Source organism: Octopus bimaculoides, chromosome 1, assembly GCF_046866305.1.
Source record: "Octopus bimaculoides isolate indiv1 chromosome 1, ASM4686630v1, whole genome shotgun sequence".
Lineage (NCBI taxonomy): Eukaryota > Metazoa > Mollusca > Cephalopoda > Octopoda > Octopodidae > Octopus > Octopus bimaculoides.
The window spans coordinates 22,733,020-22,757,210 of NC_142928.1; the positions used below are offsets into that span (position 1 = coordinate 22,733,020).

The 24,191-nt window shown below is 35.0% G+C and overlaps 1 protein-coding gene across 1 annotated transcript in view; it reads right to left on the reverse strand.

The window, feature by feature from the left end:
* Positions 1 to 473: 473 nt before the first annotated feature.
* The window catches only part of LOC106884247 (uncharacterized), a 50,493-nt gene continuing 26,775 nt past the window's right edge, over positions 474 to 24,191 (reverse strand). The window contains exons 2-5 of the mRNA XM_014935519.3: positions 18,745 to 18,911; positions 12,418 to 12,598; positions 9,725 to 9,930; positions 474 to 5,665 (exon numbers count right to left, since the gene is read on the reverse strand). Of these exons, the coding sequence (XP_014791005.1) occupies positions 4,220 to 5,665; positions 9,725 to 9,930; positions 12,418 to 12,598; positions 18,745 to 18,911 (2,000 nt within the window). The 3' untranslated portion in view covers positions 474 to 4,219. The remainder of the gene's footprint in view (positions 5,666 to 9,724; positions 9,931 to 12,417; positions 12,599 to 18,744; positions 18,912 to 24,191) is intronic.

Sequence of the window (24,191 nt, forward strand, 5' to 3'; positions counted from 1 at the left end):
GTCTGAACTGTAACCCCTTCCATTTTCTGGAATTTTGATATTTGTAATTGTCACTTTGAAACCAAAGAATCCATGCCTATGTAAGAAATCAATACTTGCCTTATTTGAAACTCAAAGCTAATGAAATACATTTTCATTTTGCATTACATTAATATAAATTTAGAAAAATTTAATGATTGAATGGGGATAAAATGGATGAAATTTGCATATTACTGGACGACTTACAAACTAAATGAAGTGTAAAAAGAGTTTATTGCAACTTTTATTTTCTCTGGGCAACAGAAATAGAAAAAAAACACCTGGTTTTATATATATATATATATATATATATTTATATATATACACACATTTTTGGAAACGGCCATTGGATCAGAACAAATAGTTTTAAAAAGTTTTTTTTTTAGCCAAATTGCTAAAAATTTTGTTGTTTTAAAACAAGCAGTTTTTAAAAAATTATAAGTTAACTCAAAAAATTAATAATTAGATGAGAAATAAAGCAATCAGCTTTTTCTTATTTATTTGACCTGTAAAAAAAAAAAAAATATATGTACATGTTCAATGAGAAAGTGGTCTAACTAAGTCATAACATTTGCTTCAAAATTGTTTATTGTTGGTAGAGTTTGTTAATTCTCAATTCTGTTACATGCTTGTTCACAGTTTCCAAGTAGAGGATAAAAAGCTGTAGGATACAAGACCATAACAGTTCTTAATCAGATGTTTTGCTAAAGATACTTTCAGTAGGTGGCACTAAGATACCAATACAAAAGAAAATAGAGAGAAATGGGGTGGGAGAGGGTGGGGGAGAGAAACCTTATAATGAATATTAATGTAAATGAAAAGTACATTAGAAAAATAAAAGAATCTGCTTAAATGAAGTGGGTTACAAAAATAATTTTTCTTTTGGAAAGGAGAAAATAATAAAAGAATGACAATTTAAAATGCCAGTGGGCAGAAGATAAAATAAAACAAGATAGTAGTGGAAAAATAAATACTACAGAGCTATAGATGGAAGTTATTCTAAGTAATATCATTTATATCTAAAGAATGTATAAGGAGTAAATTAGCAACATTGTAGTAAATATCTGGTATTGCAAATCACAGTCAAGGGAATAACTTAGAAAAAAAAAAAAAATAAATAAAATCTCTGAAATATGGTCAAATATATGGAGAAGGAGATGATAGTAATAATTAATTCATAAATGTTAGGATGACAAACTGCCATTAATGAGAGTTATTAAAAAATTTAGCAACTAAATTTCTTTATTAGTCGTAATGAAATAAGGAAATGACAAGGGGACACAAGTGTTGAAATGCTGTGCTGGATTAGGCCAGTGTAACCCACACTAGCACATTTTATATATACACATATATATATTTTGATGTAAAATGATGATCAACCCTCAAATTTCTGAAAGGAATACTATAGACTTAGGTGATGTGTAAAAGAGATGAAGAAAAATTAAGCTCAGAGAAAGTGTGAGGGTGTAGAAATTCTAAGGATTGCTAAAATGTTGGAGACTTTCAATAAAACCTTGGCATGAAAATAAATATAATGGTGTCATGTGTGTGAGTTAGTGTTATATGTGAGTAACATTGATGATCTGGTATCACTATCTTCAACCTAATGGAGACAAATGGAAGATGAATTTAATATGTATGTATTGGTTTATGAATTCTACAATGAATTCAACTATGAGTTACACTCTGAGTACAATGATAAAATCATACTCTCTTAAAAATTTATTTAATATTATGATTAATAAAAATTTGAACATTTATTAAATACCCTAAAGATTAAGGGTAAAATTATAAAATATGCTGTATTTAAAGATAATATATGTCTTTGGTCTTTGAAAGGTTTTATTGTTAACAAGGTAAATTTATTCTGCTGTAAGCAAATATTACCCACTGTGATCAAGTTAAAACAAGGCAGCCAGTTCAATAATTAACAATGTAATTAAAACAATTTTATGATGTAATCTATTGAAAATAAACAAGAAAAGAGTAACTTGTATGAAATTATCAACAAGTATATTAACTATCAAGTGAAATGTAACTGTTGTTTCCAACGATTAAGAATTTTGATGAATGATTTTTTTCAAACAAAAAATGAACCCTAAAATTTAAAGGGAATATGTGAATATTTAAGGGTATCAGGAACTAAAGTTAAATGATAACAACAGAAAGTGAAACATTGAAACATTAACATGGCTGCCGAGAACTTACTGTTGCATAACAATGCAGGATATTTGCGATTAGGAAACGGAAATTTGTTCTGACTAGATACAAGACTAATTTTAAGGGAAGGAGACATAGTTTATTGACCTGCTATCAAAATATTGCACCCACAGGAAATAAAACTGATAGTGACTATAGTAATGCTTTCAGTCAGAACTGTAAAGCATCCAAGCCAGTTCTCTGCTATGATGATGAACACTATAAATGTTGATTGCATAAAGTATTTGGCAGGTAAGTGTCATAAAGTTTTCAGTATACTTGAATTCCAAATTACTAATTAAAAATAAGTGATGAAGTATATCTAAAGGATGAATCTGAAGATGGCTATTATTTTACAGAATACTGTAATAAATGGAATGAGAAAACATACTGGTCAGTTGTGGAAAAGCAAAAATCCATAAACAGCTGTTCATACAATTGTAAATCGAATGTGATGTAGGACTTGGGTCAAATCAATAACAAAACCTCTATAATGAGACAGGGATCTTTCAGTGGAGTGGTTAGGATATAACAATTTACAAATTTTTTATGAAAAATGTTGTTTTTCTAGAAGCAGATATTTGATAAATAAAAAAAACTAGATTATTCAATGGTATCACTAAATTATTTAAAACCAAATAAAAAATATATTAACGATGATAGTTTTTGCAGAACTGGGCAGAGAATAGACTGGAAGGAGAGACAAGTGTACAGCTGGCCTACGTATTGAATGATGAACATGGATGAACCACTGTTACATTTCCTTTTGCCAGATTTCATTTCAATTTCCTCAAAAGAAATATTTCTCCAAAGTATGGATGCAGTCTAAACCGAAAATTTGAGGAAGACTCACAAATCTTTACAGCATCAAAAACAAGTCAACTTGCCCATTACAAATTCCTAATAGGACTGGGGAATCCAATTTTTACACACACAAAGAAAAAGAAAAAAAAGTAGTTCTTTGTTCTATGTCAATAATTATACAGTAGAAAAGCAATGCTTAAGAAAAAAAAGTTTCAAAACAAATTAGTTGAATCAGCTTATGAATCTCATGAATTAAAAATACATATTTTTTTTTTAATGTTTCAACAGTTATGCAGGTTGATTTGACAACTAAACATTACAGAAGTGAGAATAAGCAAAATTAATTGGAGAACATTTAACGATGAGTGGAGTATTTCACAAACTCCAATTCTTAAGTAATTTTTGTTTTTTCTTCTTCTATAAGGTTTTATGTATTGAATAAAGCTCAATAGGTTTTTGCCCCCTGGTATCCTTATTGATTTAAAAACTAATTGCTTTCAGAGCAACATATCATTAATTAGGAAGTTAATTGCAGTAAAGAAAAAAAAAAAAAAAAAAAAAAAGCGAAATCTATCATTAAAACTTATATTCTTTAGTTCTCAATAGGAACCAAATATAACAAGGCACTTGACTAACTCAAAACCCCTGAAGTAAATTTCAGGAAGATATTAACGAAGAGACTGCAGTTTTATAATAGCTTTAAATCTACTTCACAGTACCAGATTGCAAGAGATTTCATTCATAACAATAAAGTGAGAGGTAAGTGGGGGTGGGATGGGGTGTTAGCCTAATGAATTTTATTTCTTAAAAAAAAAAATGAAAAGCCACCCACCATTAGGAATTGTTTGTTTTTAAATATATTTCTATCACTGTAAACAGAATTGCAAAAAAAAAAAAAAAAAAATGTAAAAAGAAAAAAAACATTTCTCTGTAATGAATAAAAATATTTTATATGTCAAATAAAGATGAAAGTATTAAAAATGTATGAACAGAAATTGAAATGCTTCTTTTTGTGTAAGATATAAATGAGTGGGGAAAAAAAAGTTCTGTTCATTCTGATCCTTATTGTTTAAACTAAAATTTAACATTCTTAGACATTTTGGTTCTCTGTTAAATAATACTTTAGAAGTCTTTCCAATAGCAGTTAAATATCCAAGAGAATAAGCTACTAAAGATCACAAAGCCAATTTAAAGGCTCTTAACCATCTACTTTGATACTACTGCTTGATTGTTCCTTTCTCAATGGTGTGTGGCTAAATCGTAAGTTAAATTTACAAGAGCGTTTTATGCAAACGTTTTCAGCTGAAGTTTCTCCAGAGTCATGTTTTCTTTTACTGTTGCGATGGTGAGGTTTAGATGATTTATGATCACCAATTAATTGCTGTTGCCAGGCCAAAAACCGTTTCAGAACATGCCGTTTTTCGGAATTACACTTCTTTTCTTTGCTGGTTGGGAACTGCATGCAGTTCAAGGACAAAGTTCTATTTGGAACAGAGTTTGTCTTTCGCTTGCTTCTGGTCGCCATTTCTGAAAGCTTTTGAGAAGAGATTTCTTCTGATATGTTTAAGTGGGAATGTTGATTTTGAGTGCTGTTAGCTGACCGTAGGTGAGAGCCACTGCTTTCAGAAATATTTTGTGTATCGAACAAATGTGAGCTGAAGAAGCGTTTTGTAAGCTTTTCTTTGAAATCAAGTTTACCACGAGATAAAATAGTTTTGTTCGGTGTGACCTTCTCTTTTAAGGTGACTTTATCACTCAATCTACTTTTACATAGCTTATCATCAATCTTGTGAGTTCGTGTTCTTAACAAATTTGGTCGTAGACTAAGCCGCCTTTGAACAAGCGGAGACGTGGATACTGACAAGCTACTTAGAGAAAAGTCTTTGCTTTTGACAGCAGCAGTCTCTTTGTTTTCACTTGGTGCAGTGTCATCACAGATATTAGCATTGTGGTCAATTTCTCCAGTCTCAGCACACCGAGAGCCATCACTCCCTAGATCACTACTTTCATCATCATCTTCTCCAGACAAACACAAAGAAAACCGCATTCTTGATGTACGATACAGTTTGCCAGCAGACAGATTTTCTGGTTCTTTACAAATAGAAATTTCGGGTGTTATATCTCCATCTGATGATGTATCTGCTAAACAGGAAGGAGAAGCATCTAAGTTGTTGTTTTCTGAAGATTCAGTGATGGAATTGTGATCAAGAGAGGGGTTAGTCTCTGAATCAGACCTGCAGTCATTTATGTCAACATTGGATGTGTTAAGTAGTAAGGAATTAACTTTAGTTCTGTCATTTTCTAAAGACAGGTTTTCTCCCTGAACCTTGACCTGTATCTGGCCAGCGGTTATTGGTGTAGCAGTCAGAACAGGTGCATGGCACTGACCATTATTAGCATTAGGCAGCAAGTGTTGTTTTAGATAAGCATTGATGTCCATGCTCAGTTTGTGTTGTTTGTTTAGCTGTTGGATGTGTTCTTCTCGTCGGCGCCGTAAGCGTTCTAATTTGCTTGGTCCCATAGTATCAATCATAACAACAACACAAGTGGTATTATCTGCTTTCAGCATCCGTTCATGCCATTTTTGAAGAGCAAAATTGACTAAGTGTTCTGCTGGGTTATTCCAGTATGTCAAGGGGGACAACTGAAAAAGAAAAAAAAAATTCTATAATAATGAATTTGTCAGAAGAGGACAGACAAAAAAAAAGCATCTATTCAAATAAACAAAGACAACAATAGTAGTCAAAAGTGCATGCACAGTCCACAGAATAAAATGAAAAAAAAAAAAAAAAAAAAAAAAAATCATAAATAAAATCTCTCCATATCAAAGTGGCTGAAAATGATAAAGCCCAACGGTAAAGAGGAGGTAGAGATATTGAAAAACTTTCTGTGGATCCTATATTTTAGTTTTGGGGTTAAAATATGCATAAATAGGCGCAGGAATGGCTGTGTAGTAAGAAGCTTGCTCCCCAACCACATGGTTGCAGGTTCAGTCCCACTGCGTGGTAACTTGGGCAAGTGTTTTCTACTATGGCCTTGGGCCAACCAAAGCCTTGTGAGTAGATTTGGTAGACGGAAACTGAAAGAAGCCCATCATATATATATATGTGTGTGTGTATTTGTGTGTCTGTGTTTGTCCCCACCACCACCACCATCACTTGACAACTGATGTTGGTGTGTTTACATCCCTGTGACTTAGTGGCTCGGCAAAAGAGACCAATATAATAAGTACTAGGGTCAATTTGTTCAACTAAAGGTGATGCTCCAGCATGGTTGCAGTCAAATGACTGGAAGAAGTAAAAGAGTAAAGCAAAAGTATAATCTTAGAAGCTGAATGTAAGTTTATCAGATATCATCATCATCATCATAATCATCATTTAATGTCCGTTTTCCATGCTAGCATGGGTTGGGTGGTTTGACTGGGCTCTGGGAAGCCAGGAGGCTGCACCAGGACCCAATCTGATGTAAATATTAAATTTATCATCAATATGAATTAAAATAATACATACGCCCAATTATTGATTTTTAAAACTTAAATTGATTTTATATTTTAGTTTCTATCACCTGACTTGAAGTTGCTCACCAATATACTCCAACCCCAAGCATACAGATGTACCGACTTCCTCTTTTCTCTTCAGTGTCCTCTGCACCCCAAGTCTGGCTGGTTTTGAGTCAGCTCCACCCTGTCAATCCTCACTCCTCAATCTCTCTTCTTGCACAACCCACTCCCAATCTCTGCTCTATTATGGCCCTGCATTTTCTTTCCAGAACATCAGCCCTATGGAATTTCCTTTCTGCACAATGTTTTTCCTGCAGCTGTCAACTTGCAATTATTCAAGAACATTAAGCATATCAGCACAAGGGGTCTACAATGACCATGGTCTACGATGACCCATTTTACCAGGCCAAGCCAAATATAAACAATAAACAGCAATGACACTGTAATTGCAACCTAAACCATATATTTATAGTCACATGACGTTCAATGGGTGGCAGTCATATGTAGTGTATGACTAACCAAAAATTGTCATTATCGTGACAAATTACTTCTCACTGAGAAACATTGGTGATGGTAATAAAAAGAACAATAAAATCATCATCATCATCATCATCGTTTAACGTCCGCTTTCCATGCTAGCATGGGTTGGACGATTTGACTGAGGACTGGTGAAACCGGATGGCAACACCAGGCTCCAATCTAATTTGGCAGAGTTTCTACAGCTGGATGCCCTTCCTAACGCCAACCACTCAGAGAGTGTAGTGGGTGCTTTTACGTGTCACCCGCACGAAAACGGCCACGCTCGAAATGGTTTCTTTTATGTGCCACCCGCACAAGCCAGTCCAGGGGCACTGGCAACGATCTCGCTCGAAAATCCTACAGGAGCCAGTCAGGCGGTACTGGCAACGGCCACGCTCAAAATGGTGCATCTCATGTGCCACCCGCACAAGAACCAGTCCAGGGCACTGGCAACGATCTTACTTGGCTTGCCGGGTCTTCTCATGCACAGCACATTTCCAAAGGTCTCGGTCAGTAGTCATCGCCTCGGTGAGGCCCAATGTACGAAGGTCTTGCCTCACCACCTCAGCCCAGGTCTTCCCTCAACTGTTAGGGTGTGGCACTTTTTCACGCAGCTATCCTCATCCATTCTCACCACATGTCCATACCAGCGCAATCGTCTAGAAACAACATTTTGAAATTATATTATAATTTCAGACTGTGGCCATGCTGGGACACCACCTTGAAGAATTTTAGTTGAACAAATTGATCCCAATATTTATTTTTTCTTAAGCACAGTGCTTACCCTACTTATTCTTTTGCTGAATTGCTAAAGTTTATGAGGATGTAAACACACCAACACTGGTAGTCAAGTGGTGATGGGGGACAAACAGACACACAGACATACAACAGGCTTCTTTCAGTTTCCACCCACCAAATCCACTCACAAGGCTTTGGTCAGCACGAGGCTATAGTAGAAGATACTCGTCCAAGGTACCATGCAGTAGGACTGAACCTAGAACCATGTGGTTGGGAAGCAAACTTCTTACCACACAGCCATGCCTGTGCTTAGTATAAATATATAAATAAATTTTTAAGAGTTATAACAATTGTACTATTTCATTTTCAAGAGTTAAGACGAGGAGTGAAAGAGTTAATTGGTTTCAAATACCTAAGAATAAATATTCTTCTTGAAAATCCAACATAACTTGCAATGGCACTCTAGAAGTCTAAAAAAATCTAAATATTCTCTTGTACCTGTAGGTATGGTACATAAAAAGAAAAGGAGTAAGAGAACTAATTGGCTTCAAATACTTAAGGATAAATTTTGTACTTGAAAATCCAACATAACTCTCAAACGCACTCTAGAATTTTAATAAAATCTAAATGTTCTCTATTTATTAGTTCTATATTTAATATGATACAGCTACACTTTGATCTTAGCCAAAAGGCTGTTTATTCTTTTACTTGTTTCAATCATTGAACTGTAGCCATGCAGGGGCACTGATATGACAGAGTTAGTTGATCAAAATCACAACATTTTAAAGGCTGGTATTCTCTTCTATTGGCTTCTGTTTGCTGAAGTGCTAAATTATGGGAATGAAAACCAACCAACTAACCAATACTAAATGACAAGCAATGGGAAATAAACACATACATACACATATACAACAACTATGTTTGGTTCAGTTCTCAAGAACATGCAATGACAACCTTACATTTGCTTCTTTCAAAAATGCTGCACCAAATCTTATCTGTACAACTATGTTTCTGAAACTTATCTGCAAAATTGCTTCTTTTTTGTATGATCCCATATTAGACAAACATCCAGCAACTTATTCTTTACACTCCAGTGACACCAAAGAGCCCTGCTAGGGTACAGGTAATGTCTCATAAGTTTTATCATCATCATCATCTAATGTCCACTTTCCATGTTTGTATTGGTCAGACGGAATTTGTTGAGGCAGATTTTTCTACAGCCAGATGCTCCTCTTATCACAAAACCTCAACTGTTTTTAAGCAAGATCATATTTTTTCCACGGAAGACTGGAAATGATCAACCTCACGTGCATGACGATAAAACTCATTTACAATAATCATGTGACATCTAGACAAGGGTGCACACACATATACCCAACAAATTTCTTTCAGTTTCCAACTAACAAATCCACTCATAAGGTAAGCCCAGGGCTAGAGTAAAAGACACAAAGTGCTATGCAGTGGGACTGAACCAAAGACCACATGATTAGGAAGCAAGCTTCTCAGCCACATAGCCATGTCTGCACCTATCTTAGTTTATAGAGAAAAAACAAAAGCACAATGTGTATTAATTACAAAAAGCATAAAAGCATACAGAAGAATAACAGATTCTTATGTACTTTTGACTGATCATCATTGTTCTATGTTGATATTAGCTGGACAAGTCTGCTGTATAACATGTAGCCACTCATTAACTGGGCTCAACATCCAGGGATCCAATCTCAATGTTTCTACTAATGAGCACTTTCTAGTGTCAAACATACTTGCAGACATAAGCCAAGAAAAACTGATTTATCTTGTTATGTGACATTGCTAGATAATAGAAGACACTCTCATCCAAATCCAACCAATAAACTATACATGAAAGTAGTGATAGTTACAACTGTATAACAACTATTTTGCAGGTCAATGAATGTAATCATAACTTTATGGTTAGAAACTACTTACTATGTCGTTAACTACAAGTTCATCAAACTTTTGTTCGTCTTCCAAAACAACCATGACAGCTTCAAGGGGAGTCATCATATTCCAAAGGCCATCACTACCCAAAATTAGGCATTTGTCATTCTTGGGAAGAAGGTTGTGGACAGATACATCGGGCATTGGAGAGATAATGAAGTCTCCATAAGCATAGTTGAAACTCCACAAATCACCTGAAAAATAGAGATAAAAGAGAAATTTGTTAAAGTTTTCTTGATTCAGAAAGAATGTTCCATGCATTCAAAATATCAAGTTAATCTTAGGAGAATTTATTAGAACAATGGTGTGAGGCACAAAGTAAAAGTGTCAAACTTTTAGGTTTGATGTCCTGTTGGCTTCCAAGGTCAAATCAAACCAAAGTGCAACCTAATTCCATTTCCAAGATGCTAAAATAGTTTCTTTGTTGTGTTGTATTAGAACTCAAAATGGTGAATAGGGGAGGAGCATATTTATGCTCCACAGGTGATTTACCTTTAGAACCACATCCTGCTGTGAGAGACAATGCAACTTTTCAAATATAAAGATTTGCCTAACAAATAATTAAAAAATATATACAGACAAAGCTAAAAATAACAAAAATCGGAATTAACTTGAAGCATAAATAGTTAATGCTGACATTGGAAAAGCAATGTTCACAGCTGAAGATTTTTTTTTTTTGCTGTGTTTCTTAAACATGTAAACTACATGACAAAAAAAGTTAACTTTGAGTGTAATGCATATTACTAAAATAAACTGCTCATATCCCAGTATTAAACATCTTAAAAGGTGATTTAAAACCTTGTGGCAGTTTTGTATTTCATTATGCAGGATTGATCTGAATCAATAAAACTGAAAGAAGCCTGTTGTATATATGTATGTGTGTGTTTGTTATTTGTGTCTGTGTTTGTCTCCCCCCCATCATCGCTTGACAACTGATGTTGGTGTGTTTACGTCCCCATCACTTAGCAATTTGGCAAAAGAGACCAATAGAATAAGTACTAGGCTTACAAGGATTAAGTCCTGGGGTCGATTTGTTCGACTAAAGATGGTGCTCTAGCACAGCCACAGTCAAATGACTGAAACAAGTAAAAGAATCATAAGAAGACTATGAGAAGGTCATGGATAGAGTGCCTCTGATAAGTCTGCTAAAGTGCAACTGACCTGGGACTAAACAGCAACAATCTGCTCTGATATTATGTGACTTATCAAGTTTCTCAGAATTTTCTCACACTGCTTTTATAATAATCATTTCCTGAGAAAACATATTGATGTCACTGTATCTAGAATCAATCTTTACCAGGAAGTTTTACCTTTTACACAACTGAAATTAACCTACTTTTGATATTTGTTTTCATACCCATTTCTTCCAACCTAGCAAGGATTAGATGAATATAGTAATAAGGCTAGTTGAATGTGGTACTGTTTTACAGTTTGATGTCCTTCCTAAAGCTATTTATTTATTACTGTAGAAACAAAATGGATATTTGGACATTTTAAAACCTCATCTAATATTGTCAGCTTACCCTCAACCAAGTCTTTAATAGTCATTGTCATTCAATTTAATTTAAAATCTGAAGGCTGTAGATGTGGCTCAAATAGTAGAGCATTTATTTTCTGCTTTCAGGGTCCAAAACTCACTAAAATTGACTTTACATAACTCTAGTGTTGATTAGAGTAATATGCTGATACTTCAACAATCAGCCTTGTATTTCAGTAAGAAATTTTTATTATTTCAAAACTATTTTTTATTAGCAAATTTGCTTTGAAAACCTGTTATATAATTAAAATACTATAGATTGATGAAGTGACTAAAAGCTGGTACATAGATAATCTTTAATAACTCCAGAAGAAAAGTAATGAGGTGGACCAATGACATTAAGTTAAAATCCAAATCTAATTAATTTGATGACAATACCATATAATAGTCTTAACCAGATTCAGTTCTCAAATCAGATAGCATTATAGTTGCATTCAGTTTTAGGTGACAATAAGGGTCTTCAGAGTATCCCTGTTATCACTTGATCAACATGAAATCTCCACCTATTGTCATAAAAAGGAAACAACACATTGGATAATGCAGTCATAGCTACATTATACCTGGGAAAGAAAAAGCTTGTTAAAAGCTAAAATTCATTTGGTTGTAGCTGATCAACCAAATACTTGATCAATATTGACCTGAAGCTAAATAACAAAATTCTATATTTTGAAGTTTACACATGAGCATTATCATTTCATATCCATTTTACCATTCTTGCATGTCTTGGCTGGGTCTTCTTCAATAGTGTCTTGCAGTCTTCACCACTTCTTCACATATCTTCCTCTTCTGTTAATCCTTTGGTTTTTGATTTCTAGGCACTTTTTCCATCTTGTATGCATCACATATCTATTCTCTTTCATGCATCTGATTTGGCTTAAACCCAGTTTTCTCTCAATTAATTTCTCCTCCATCCTATATGGTTGCTAACATTACCCAATCTCGGACATCACACTCACTTCATTTGTCTTGCCTTTCCTCAACCTCTGCACTCAATGCTTGTGCTTCACTACCATGTAACAAAACATTTACTACACAAACAACATACAATGTCCTTCATCTGGTAAAAGAACATCTTTGTTGGCAACAGAAGTAATAGCTCAAATAAAACAAATCAAAACAATAAAAGCCCTTGAGATTGACTTACCTAAAGAACGTGCCACAGCCAAAAAAGGTATCTTGTCCGTAACTGTGCTACGTCTAATAGGTCCTTTGTGAGTAAGCTTAGGCCGGTTCCACACCACCCTCTGTACACCAGCTTTAGTTACAACTTCACCGCCACAATCTTCTATTCGTTTACGTTCTTCAGGACATTCGGGTTTGTGATCCTGTGAAGGATAAAATTAAAACAGAAGATACATTTAAAATATTTTAAGTCTTTGTATTGCAACAATTATAAAGCTACATAGTGTTCAATTAATTACTAGTAAAAAGATGAGGATGTACATTTTTCTGAGAAAAGGCATAATTGATTTTACTGACTCCACTACTAAAGTAAAGGAAAGAAAGGACCCCCTTCAGTCATGAATGACCATGGGATTGCACCTAGAAAGTTACCCTCTGAGGTACAAGTCTGGACAAGGTTGTTTATGGACAACCAGCAGTTGCCCATCCATACCAGCCTCTCCTCTCCATGCCACCAATGTTATCCAAGGGAAAGGCAAAGGCCAGTACAGTTTGGCACCAGTGATGTTGCAGAGCAATGTGAAATAAAGAGTCTTGCTCAAGAACACAACATACAGCCCACTCTGGGAATCAAACTCACTACCTTATGATCGTTTGCCTGACACTCCAATCACTGAGCCATGCATATTCACAGTACTGAAGTAGTACTTATTTTATCAATCTGCAAAGATAAAAACTAATTTGATTTATGTTTGATTTAGACTCAGAATGTAACAAATATATTTATGTATTTTGTTTTGCAAGATTCTTGATGTGAAACTGTGAGTTGAAACAGATATTGTTATATTTGGGGATGTTATTTGCTATTTGGCACACACAAAGATTATCCCTAAATATAACAGTAATTAATATCATCATCATCATTTAACGTCCGCTTTCCATGCTAGCATGGGTTGGACGATTTGACTGAGGACTGGTGAAACCGGATGGCTACACCAGGCTCCAATCTGATTTGGCAGAGTTTCTACAGCTGGATGCCCTTCCTAACGCCAACCACTCAGAGAGTGTAGATATAATTATTGATAAAATTGTCCCAAAGATTTAATTTTTGTGTAGTGTAACCAAGGTAGCTATCTTTAGAGCCCATCTCTCTCCTAGTTATTGGCCTACAAATACAATTGGCAGCAGTGTTGTTTTAACACCCACTTTCTCATGTATTGGGTCAGATGGAGTTCATGGAGTTCTATGGCCAAATGCCCTTCCTGTCACCATCCCTTATCTGTTTTCAAGCAAGGTTAATATTTCCATGGCCAGACATATTTTTGCAGAATATCAACAATGAATGGCATTCATTTACAAGAATCCTATGATGGCAGGGTAAGAACACACACACACACACACACAAGCTTCTTCCAGTTTCTATCTATCAATCCACTCACAAGACTTTGGTTGGTCTGGAGCTATATTAAAAGACACTAACTTAACCCTTTAGCGTTTAAACTGGCCATATCTGGCCCAAATTTTCTAGCTGTTTTATATTCAAATTAGCCAGTTCTTGCCTCTCATACTGACACTACACTGTCATTCTAAAAATAAACAGTCGCATCATCAAAATCTCAAAGCTATAAGATTATGAATGATTAATTCGAAAAAATCATCATCATCATCATCATTTAACATCTGTTGTCCATGCTGGCATGGATTGGACAGTGACTAGGCTGGCTCACTGGAAGGCTGCGCCAGGCTCCAGTCTGATTTTACATGGTTTTCTATGACTGGATGTCCTTCCTAACACCAACCACTCCAAGAAGGTAATGGGTGCTTTTACATGCCATTTGCATAATACCAGTATCTGCCATGACTGTGATTTTGCTTGGCTTGATGGGTCTTCTTCTCAAGCACAACATAATGGCAAAGGTCTTGGTCATTGCCTCTGTGAGGTCCAACGTTCTCAAAAGGAACTCAACCACCTTGCCTCTGTGAGGCCCAACACTCGAAAGGAATCCAGCCACTTTGCCTCCATGAGGCCTAATGTTCAATGTGACTAAACAAGCCTTAGATTTGATTGAGTAATCTGAATACTAAAGGGTTAAAGTACCATGCAGTGGAAATGAACCTGAATCTATGTCATGGGAAACAAACTTCTCAATCACATAGCCATGCCTGCACATAAACGACTGGATGAGGCCCTAGGACAATTGGATCCCCAAGGCCACAATGTGCATTTCAAGAAGTGAATGTCCACTGAGTCCTACAATCTGCATCAGTTCACTTGGACAGCCATGTCAAATGATCCCATGAGTAACTGGTATTAAAATGGCTTGCCTAGGAATTGAACCTATATTGTAAGCTTAGCTTGCAAGGGGCCTACCAGAAATCTATGATACTTGTAAAGTTACAGATGTTACTAGTTATAATGTTAAAATGGTTGATGAAGTAGAGATCCTGGTTAGTTTCAGTTTATAATAATGCTACTAATAATACATTTGGGAATGCTTGAGTGCCACAGTATTCTATTTTCCTCCCTAGAATTTATGAAAACAAAAACACAAGTCAAAAAATAAATAAATAAGCCGTAAAACCCCCAGCTAATCATAACTAATACACTGTTATAGAAATGTTATTAAGCGTTCACCAGAGAGTGTGGATTTGACTCTAAGCAGACTAGTGAATTTGACTGTCAGCAGACTAACACACAGAAATAATATTTTTTGTTTATATGCAAGCAGGTCTTGAATAGTTTTGCATCAAAATACTTAAGTTCCTTTATTATTGTATTTCTTTAAAAGCAATGAAATATTCAATAGGACAATTTAAATGTCAGGGAGTTTGAATGAAATCTTATATCTTATGATGAGACTCAACAAACACCCAAAAACTTTTCTGAAAATACACACACACACACTACTACCTGACAGAAATACATATCCAAAGAAAAAAGAAAAAAAAGGACTTTGATGTCTTCACAAAGCAGGAAAGCAGCAAATAAATGTTTGGCAAAGTTATTTTTTTCTGTCTTGTCTGTGGTAATGAAGCTTACAGATTGGTGGGAAACCCAGACTAATGCAACACAGCAGACTTGTGGGGAAGAATTATTCATGTTCTTTAGTGTCAATTATTTAGTATTCTGTGTAAGTGATTCAAGCTGGAAACCCGAGTGCACTGAAATATTTTGTGATGGTGCCAATGTGTTCTGAAATGTAGGAGGCCACAGTAGTAGTAGTGGTAGTAGTAGAAGAAGAGCAGGTGAAGAAAACAAATGTATCAATGCATCAAGATAGAGCTATTTTGATTCAACCTGCCTGAAACCATCTCTTGGTTCTATGATACACTCCATTTCAAAGTAATCTTAATTAATACTTTCCATCAGAATTTCATGCTAATTTATGTTCCAAATACTAGCTTGATACTGACAAAACTATTTCAATGAATTTGTTGTTGTTTTCAAAATTAATTAAAATAAAGACTGCATTATAGTCACAAAAGAGTTAAGCACTTTTCAATGACAATAGTTGCAAAATTATATTTTAATTCAAATTGAGGTAAAGCCGTTAAGTTTATTTCAGAACTTTTATACTTTTGATGAGAGATCTGACCGGAAATCACGTGTCAGAACAAGGTATCATCATTACCATCATCGTCATTTTAGCATCTGTTTTCCATGCTGGTATGGGTTGGACAGCTTTGACAGGAACTGGCAAGGCCAGGTGCTGCACCAGGTTCCATAGTCTGTTTTGGATTGGTTTTACTGTTGGATACCCTTCCAAACACCATCCACTTTATAGAGTACACTGGGTCTTTTTATGTGGCACCATCACCAGTGCTGGTGGGGTGATTATTATCATTTGCAAATTCATAACCATTTGTACTATTATATATTCACTAATCTCTGCTTTATTGATAAGAAAAACTAACTAGCATTATCCACTGCCATTGCCAGTCTCATCACTGTTTTACTGTTCACAATTCCATGCTTGTATGGGTTGGAAGAAGTTATATTTGAAGCAAATTTTCTATGACCAGATGCCCTTCTTGTTATTTCTTTACTGTCCACAAGGGGCTAAACATAGAGGGGACAAACAAGGACAGATAAACGGATTAAGTCGATTATATCGACCCCAGAGCGTAACTGGTACTTATTTAATCGACCCCGAAAGGCTGAAAGGCAAAGTCGGCCTCGGCGGAATTTGAACTTAGAACGTAGCGGCAGACGAAATACCACTAAGCATTTCGCCCGGCATGCTAACGCTTCTGCCAGCTCACTTTTCTTGTTGCTGACAATCCCACTAGGTCAAGATGAGGAAACAAGCATGCACACATACTCTTTTACTCATTTCAGTCATGTGGCCATGGTCATGCTATATATATATATATATCTTTTATTTGTTTCAGTCGATAGATTGCCTTGAAGAATGAATTGACTCCAATGCTTTTGCCAGAGAGTTAGGCTAAGGGTCATAAACAGACCAACACCAGTTGTCAAGCAGTGGTGGGGGCCAAACAGACACAAAAGCACACATGGATATACATATATAAGACAGGCTTCTTTCAGATTCCATCAACCAAATCCACTCACAAAGCTTTGGTCATCCTGAGGCTACAGCTGAAGACACTTTCCCAAAGTGCCACACTGTGGGACTGAACATGGAACCAGGTGGGCCACACCGATGGTTTTGTAAAATATTACTCTAATTATAACAAAGTTTCAAAAACAATACTTTTAAGTTACTTGAAGGGAATCAAGATATCTGATGACATGAAAATTGTTAAAAATGCTTTATTAGTATATTTATTACATAGGAATGTTATTATCAGTATCACATCATCATCGTTTAACGTCCGCTTTCCATGCTAGCATGGGTTGGACGATTTGACTGAGGACTGGTGCAACCGGATGGCTACACCAGGCTCCAATCTAATTTGGCAGTTTCTACAGCTGGATGCCCTTCCTAACGCCAACCACTCAGAGAGTGTAGTGGGTGCTTTTACGTGTCACCCGCACGAAAACGGCCACGCTCGAAATGGTGTCTTTTATGTGCCACCCGCACAAGAGCCAGTCCAGGGGCACTGGCAACGATACAACTAATAAATGAAAGCAAAAGTTGTGTATTTTTCCAATGCCATAACTGACTGGTAATGTAACAAGAAACTTATACATGAAACACCTGCTCAACTACTTTATAGCATTACCTTATATCGCAGAACAGAATCACTTAAATCCAGTAAGTACAGCACTAAAAAGGTTTTTTAAAAAAACTGTCAAAGGGATTAAGTTTACGATTAGTTAATTGCTTTGGTTTTATTTGTTTTTTCTTTTGTTGTTTTTTTAAAGAACCAAAGCTGAAATGTCACATGTATATTAAATCTGGAAAGTGAATTAATCAATCAGTTAATTATTCTTTTAGTCAAAAACCAAAGATTAAAATGTCACCTGTATCATATTTGGCAAATGAATTTTTCGTGCTACTCTTGTCAAACAGCTAGCATGCCATTACCACTACAACTACCATTCTCAATTTAGTATTGATTTTTCACCACCTCTTTATTGAACTAACCTGTAAACTAGAATACATATTTGTAGCAGATTTCTCACAATGATTAGGTTCCATCTCCGGAGATGAGATTTCAAAGGGATAATAAATATGTAATTTACTTTTTTTGCTAAGTGCTTTATGTTCATTTTTAAAGCCAACACAGGATAGTTTTACATAGTAGAACATTTACATCTCAACTATTAAAATAACTTCTAATATAGGTTGAGTTTCTTGTAGTGCTAACTATAACCAAAATATGCATATTGTGACCATACATGGAAAATATAAAAGCGCTAGAGATAACAACACAATCATTAATATTGAGAAGGAAGGGTATTGAAGAGAAATAACCAAATTCTGAGTTGATAGACTCCAACTAGAACATGCAACAATATAGCAACTTTACTGACAAGAATCTTCCAATTCAGGTATTTAGTGAAGTGGCGCCTACAGAGCCAACTTTGTTTGGAAGTTTCTAATGTAAAACATTATTGAAGATTTGAGTTATGCCAAAGGCAATGGCTTAGCATTCACTGATGTTCAACAAACCATTAATAAATGTGATGAGTGATACTTCTATTGGACCTACTATAGTGGTGGTCAATGAACAGGGAAATATAATCAACACTGTTCATGATAACTTAATTTGAATGAACTTACATTTTAAGAGATGGGAACAATAATTTAGTGATCTGTTTGTATAGCCATAGATGTGACAGCAGTATTGAATGTTGCTATAAACTTTTAGCAATAAACTAAGATATAGCCCACATTTCCTGGAATTCAGTGGTTAAGAATGTTCAAAGAATACTTACTTTAGTTAACATTAAAGCATGAATATCAGAATGCTCCCCTTGGAAACCAAGAGCTACTCCAGAATCTCCAACATGTCCGATGTATAACTTGCTGCGCTTTATAATTGCAATACTGGCCGTTGTTCCTGATGTGCTGGGGAACCCACTGAGAGTTCTGGGCCAGTTATCTGAAACAGTTGAAAATATAAAACATTTACAATATCAAAAACAACAATAACAAAAAAAAAAAGTATATTAAGAAATAAGCTAATAGTAGCAACCATTCTAGTTTATTTACATGTATATAATTTGATCTATAGTAAGCAGAAACCCATTTCTACTTCAAAAATATCAGATGAAAAAGAGAAAATAAAATCAATATTTCTTAATCACTTATCATTGTTTTAAATGTTTGGCAGTATAATCAGGAAATTGTAGCACTGAAAGGCTCAAGCCTCAGGCTGATTAAAACACACAATAGTTACTAAGCTGATACTAAACTCTTGATGTCATTCACAGAGTAGTATATATTTTTCTATAAAATTTAGATTTTGCTTTCATGATAAAATCAATTTGATCAATCAATCTAAATTTAGCCAGAATTATCTTTGACTTAAATGCTGGAAAAGTGAAATTTGAACTAATGTTTCTCTCTATAAACTTACAATGTATAATATTGCAAGTGCCAAGTGAGAGAAGAGAAGAGCTGTCTATTAGAGAAATTGTAGCACAATTTTTGTTATGAGACAATATCACAGTATATTGAAAAAGTTAGACAAAAAACAAAATATCTTGAACCAAACTATGTAATGATCTCATGTAAGAATCTCAGAGATGAAAAGTGAATGGATTATTGTAAAAAAACAAACTGTTTGGTTTAATCGTGGAAACACTAATGTTAGTCAGTGATAATAGTAAGCATAGTTTAGATAATCAGCACTTAACACTTTTTAGTAATAATTAATTGAAAACACATCTGAATTTAATGGTTTCAAGAAATTTCATCGTAAACATTTTTGCTATAAGAAAATGCATTGAAAGAAATTTTTAAATGACATCATCATGTTTTTCTTTTAATGTTTGATGCTGACTAAAGATTTGCTTTTATGAAACCTTTTATCATTCTTTCTTTTTTTATTTTAAAAAATGCTGATAAATGCTTTATCATTGTCCATATGGCAAATTTTCCTATATGGTGAAATTTCTTACGGCAAATTTTCCAGACACGAAAATTTTATGCACAGCTCACTATGATATAGACTTACACCTCAACCTGTAATATATATAGTATACAAGTGTACATATAACCAAGAAGAAAATCTAAACTTAGAGAGAAAAGTGAGCTTCATATATACAGCAAAGAATGTTACTTGCCACATTGTGGGAAGATCATTTCACAACAAATTATTTGAAACACTCGAAACATCTTTTTGTTCACATTCTTTCTACAAGCCAACAAGGAAACTTCTATGTAGTCCTTGACATGTTAGTAAAAGTAGCCAAGCCTGCCTCAAATTACACCTTAATGTCTTTAAAAAGAAGGACTTAAGATTGAGTGACCATGGCAGGAACACCTTTTATGAAGGTTGACCATATTTTTTCTTCACTCTCTCCAGTTCTATATTAATATTGCTGCCGGACTGGCTCCCTTGCAGGTAGCATGTAAAAACACCTTTTGAGCGTGGTCGTTGCCAGTACTGCCTGATTGGCCCTCGTGCCGGTGGAACATAAAAAGCACCCACTACACTCTCGGAGTGGTTGGCGTTAGGAAGGGCATCCAGCTGTAGAAACTTTGCCAGACCAGAATGAGCCTGGTGCAGCCTCTGGCTCCCCAGTCCTCAGTCAAACTGTTCAACCCATGCCAGCATGGAAAGCAGATGTTAAACGATGATGATGATGATGATGATGATTGGATTTTCAGAAGCTTATAGAAAAGAATTCTCATGACAAAAGCATTATTTCTATCCACTCAATGGTTCATTGACAGTTTTACCAGCTTATTTTAGAACAAATAAAAGCAGAATATATAAACATTCTTCAGATAGTTATCTTAACTATTTTATATATTATTATGGCACATAGTGGTCCTAAAATTTTGTTTACCTCTTTCATATCTTCAGGCAAGATCTTAATCTAGATTTTCTTTTAATCTACCTTTAATCCATACTATATCTATATTTAATCCACATTTACAGAGTTGATTAGTCTATTTATGTTAATTGTATCTAAAATTGTATGTGATTCTCTAGCTTCAAGCTTAGGTCTGGTTTCAAGGCATATTGTAAACAAAAGTTAAATTTCCTCATGGATAGGACACATTTCTAGAAGGCATGTCATCTATTCCTGACAAGCAGAATTGAAGTATTGTATTTAGAAACACATCAAAAGATTTGTAGTAGAAATGAACACAAAATCTACAAGTCTAACAGTACAATGAAAAAATATCTGAACTAATATATAACATCTAATGCAATAGTTTAACTGAAATTTGTTAGACTGACCATTTCTTCTTTTGCTTTAGTCAAATTCATTTTATTTGACTGCTGTTGTGGTTATTGCACCTTGAACATCTATAATCAGAATGTGTTCCACCTGTGTACATCTTGTCTTTTTATTTATTTTTTTTAATCTAGGACTTGTTTCAGTCATTTAACTGCGGCCATGCCTTTAGTTGAGCAAATCGACCCCAGGACTTATTCTTTGTAAGCCTAGTACTTATTCTATTGGTCTCTTTTGCCGAACCGCTAAGTTACGGGAACGCAAACACACCAGCATCGGTTGTCAAGCGATGTTGGTGGGGACAGATACACACACACAAACATATATATATATACATATATATGACGGGCTTCTTTCAGTTTTTGTCTACCAAATCCACTCACAAGGTTTTGGTCGGCCCGAGGCTAAAGTAGAAGACACTTGCCCAAAGTGCCACGCAGTGGGACTGAACCCAGAACCATGTGGTTGGTAAGCAAGCTACTTACCACAGAGCCACTCCTGCGCCTACTTATCTAATGTGTCTTACTTTTTTTCTTTTTCAAACAATAAGATGTGATTTGAAGTGAAGCTGTTTTTAGCAGATTGAACAACCATATAAAGACTCCTACAATGGCTAACCATTTTTTACTTGTCTCAGTTTACATAGATACAAACACACACATACACAGAAAAAAGCCCCTCATCTTAGTACTTATATCCATCACTTTTGTTGAACTGCTAGGTTCATATACAACCCGACATCAGTTGCCAAACAGCGTTGTATGTGGGTAACACAAACATAGGCACATACATGCGGATATATCTGTGTTACATATATATATATGCACATATACATACATGACAGGCTTCCACACAGTTTCCATCAACTAATTTCACTCACAAGGCATTGGTTGGTCTAGGACTATAGTAGAAAATGCTTGCCCAAGGTGCTGCACAAGTGGGACGGACCCTGACTGAGCAAGCTTTTTAGTCAAACTGTTGAAATTAATAACAATGAAATCAAATAGTTTGTAGCCAAATGAAAATGAAAATATACAACACTGCTGTTGTTACATTGTGATAGATAACAAAATAGAAGTCTGTAATAGAGACCACGGTCACCACCATCATTGTTTTAGTACCCACTTTTCCAGGTTTGCATGAACCAGATGAAATCCATTGAAGAAGATTTTCTACAGCCAGGTCCTCTTCTTGCTGCCAATATTCCTTGTTTCCAAGTAAGTTAATGTTTTCCTAAGTCCTTTAAACACAAACATTGCAGAGGCCAGTCATGTTTCCACAGAGGATTGCAAATGAATGACAGTGATGTTCATTAACAATTAGTGAGAAGGAGACACATGAACACACATACATCCACACAACAGGCTTCTTTTAGTTTCCATCTACCAGAGTTACTCACAAGGTTTAGGTTGGCCTAGGATTATTGTAGAAGATACTTGCCCAAGAAGCCATACGATGGAACTGAACATTTTTGTATGCTCACAAACAAACATAAATACAGACAGTTTAGATAAGAACTCAAAGAATTACACACACACACAACCATGTATCTTCAACAGAAAGACACTTGTTCTTATCCTTCTACCATACTCTTGTTTTTGACACCTAGTATAAGACATAAGCCACCTCCCTCAGTACTACACCTCCACTCAATCAAGGGGTCTGGCCTTGCAAGTTACTCGGCAACTTCACTAGTGCTGGTGAAACAGAAAAGCACTCAGTACACTCTATAAAAAAGTTTGTATTAGGAAGGGCATCTACCAATAGAAACTATAATGAAACAGACAATGGAACCTGCCCGGTTTCGGGTTCAATCCCACTGTATGGCAACTTGGGCAAGTGTCTTCTACAATAATCATGAGACAATCAAAGCCTTGAGTGAATCTGGACATACATATATATATATATATGTATATATATATATATATATATATAGGGTGAAATTAACAAAAAACAACAGACGAAGACAGGTGGTGTTGAAAACAATTAGATGTATTAGTATAATGCTCGGGAACTGAGAAAGTCTTTTTAACGTTTCGAGCCTACGCTCTTCTACAGAAAGGAACACGGAAAGAAACAAAGAGAGAAAAAAATGTGTGTAGTGGTCAGGAGAGTTAAGAAGGGAAGACACATACATACATACATACATACATACATACGTGTTTGTGTGTCTTGACATTGCATGATGGTTGTAAAATGAATATCACTGCTGTGCAAGTAGAGTTGTTCACTTCCAGCCTTCAGTGCAAAAACAAATGAGGGTTGGTGACAAGAAAGGCATCCAGCAGTAGAAAATCTACTTCAACAAATTCTGCTTGATCCATGCAAGCATGGGAATGTAGATAGTAAAACAATGATAATTATCTTGCTGTTGACACATACACACACACACACACATATATATATATATTATTTATATTATTATATGATTGAATGCCACACATTCTCTTCCAAGTAAGTTTCATACATATATATATATACTTGAATCTTGCTGGAATGGTGAAATTATATATATATATATATATATATATATATATATATAAAATATAATATAAAATTGCCATGGTTTATTTATATATTCAATATCATGCAAAGTGTTCTGGCTAATTTTGAATAACTTTGTATATAATATGTAACTATGGAAATTAAAAAGATTTTGAACTTTTGCCAGATGGTTTAATGAATAGAAATATCTTGAGAAATTTTCGTCATCTCTTTATATAGAAAACTTTGCATATGAATATTTGATAGACATAGTGTATAAAATATTTATATGTGTGAAAACAACTGACCATAAGTGAAAAGCCCTCACACATCACCAGGTAGTAACACAAACTATCTCCTATAGGAATGCAGGAAACAGATATAAACCTACACGCTCCAGAAACCGTTTTTTGAGTTGCAGCCATCAGAGTTGATATGATGGAAAGTAGATTAGAAGAGATTATAGAAATGCTAAAGTGTGTGAT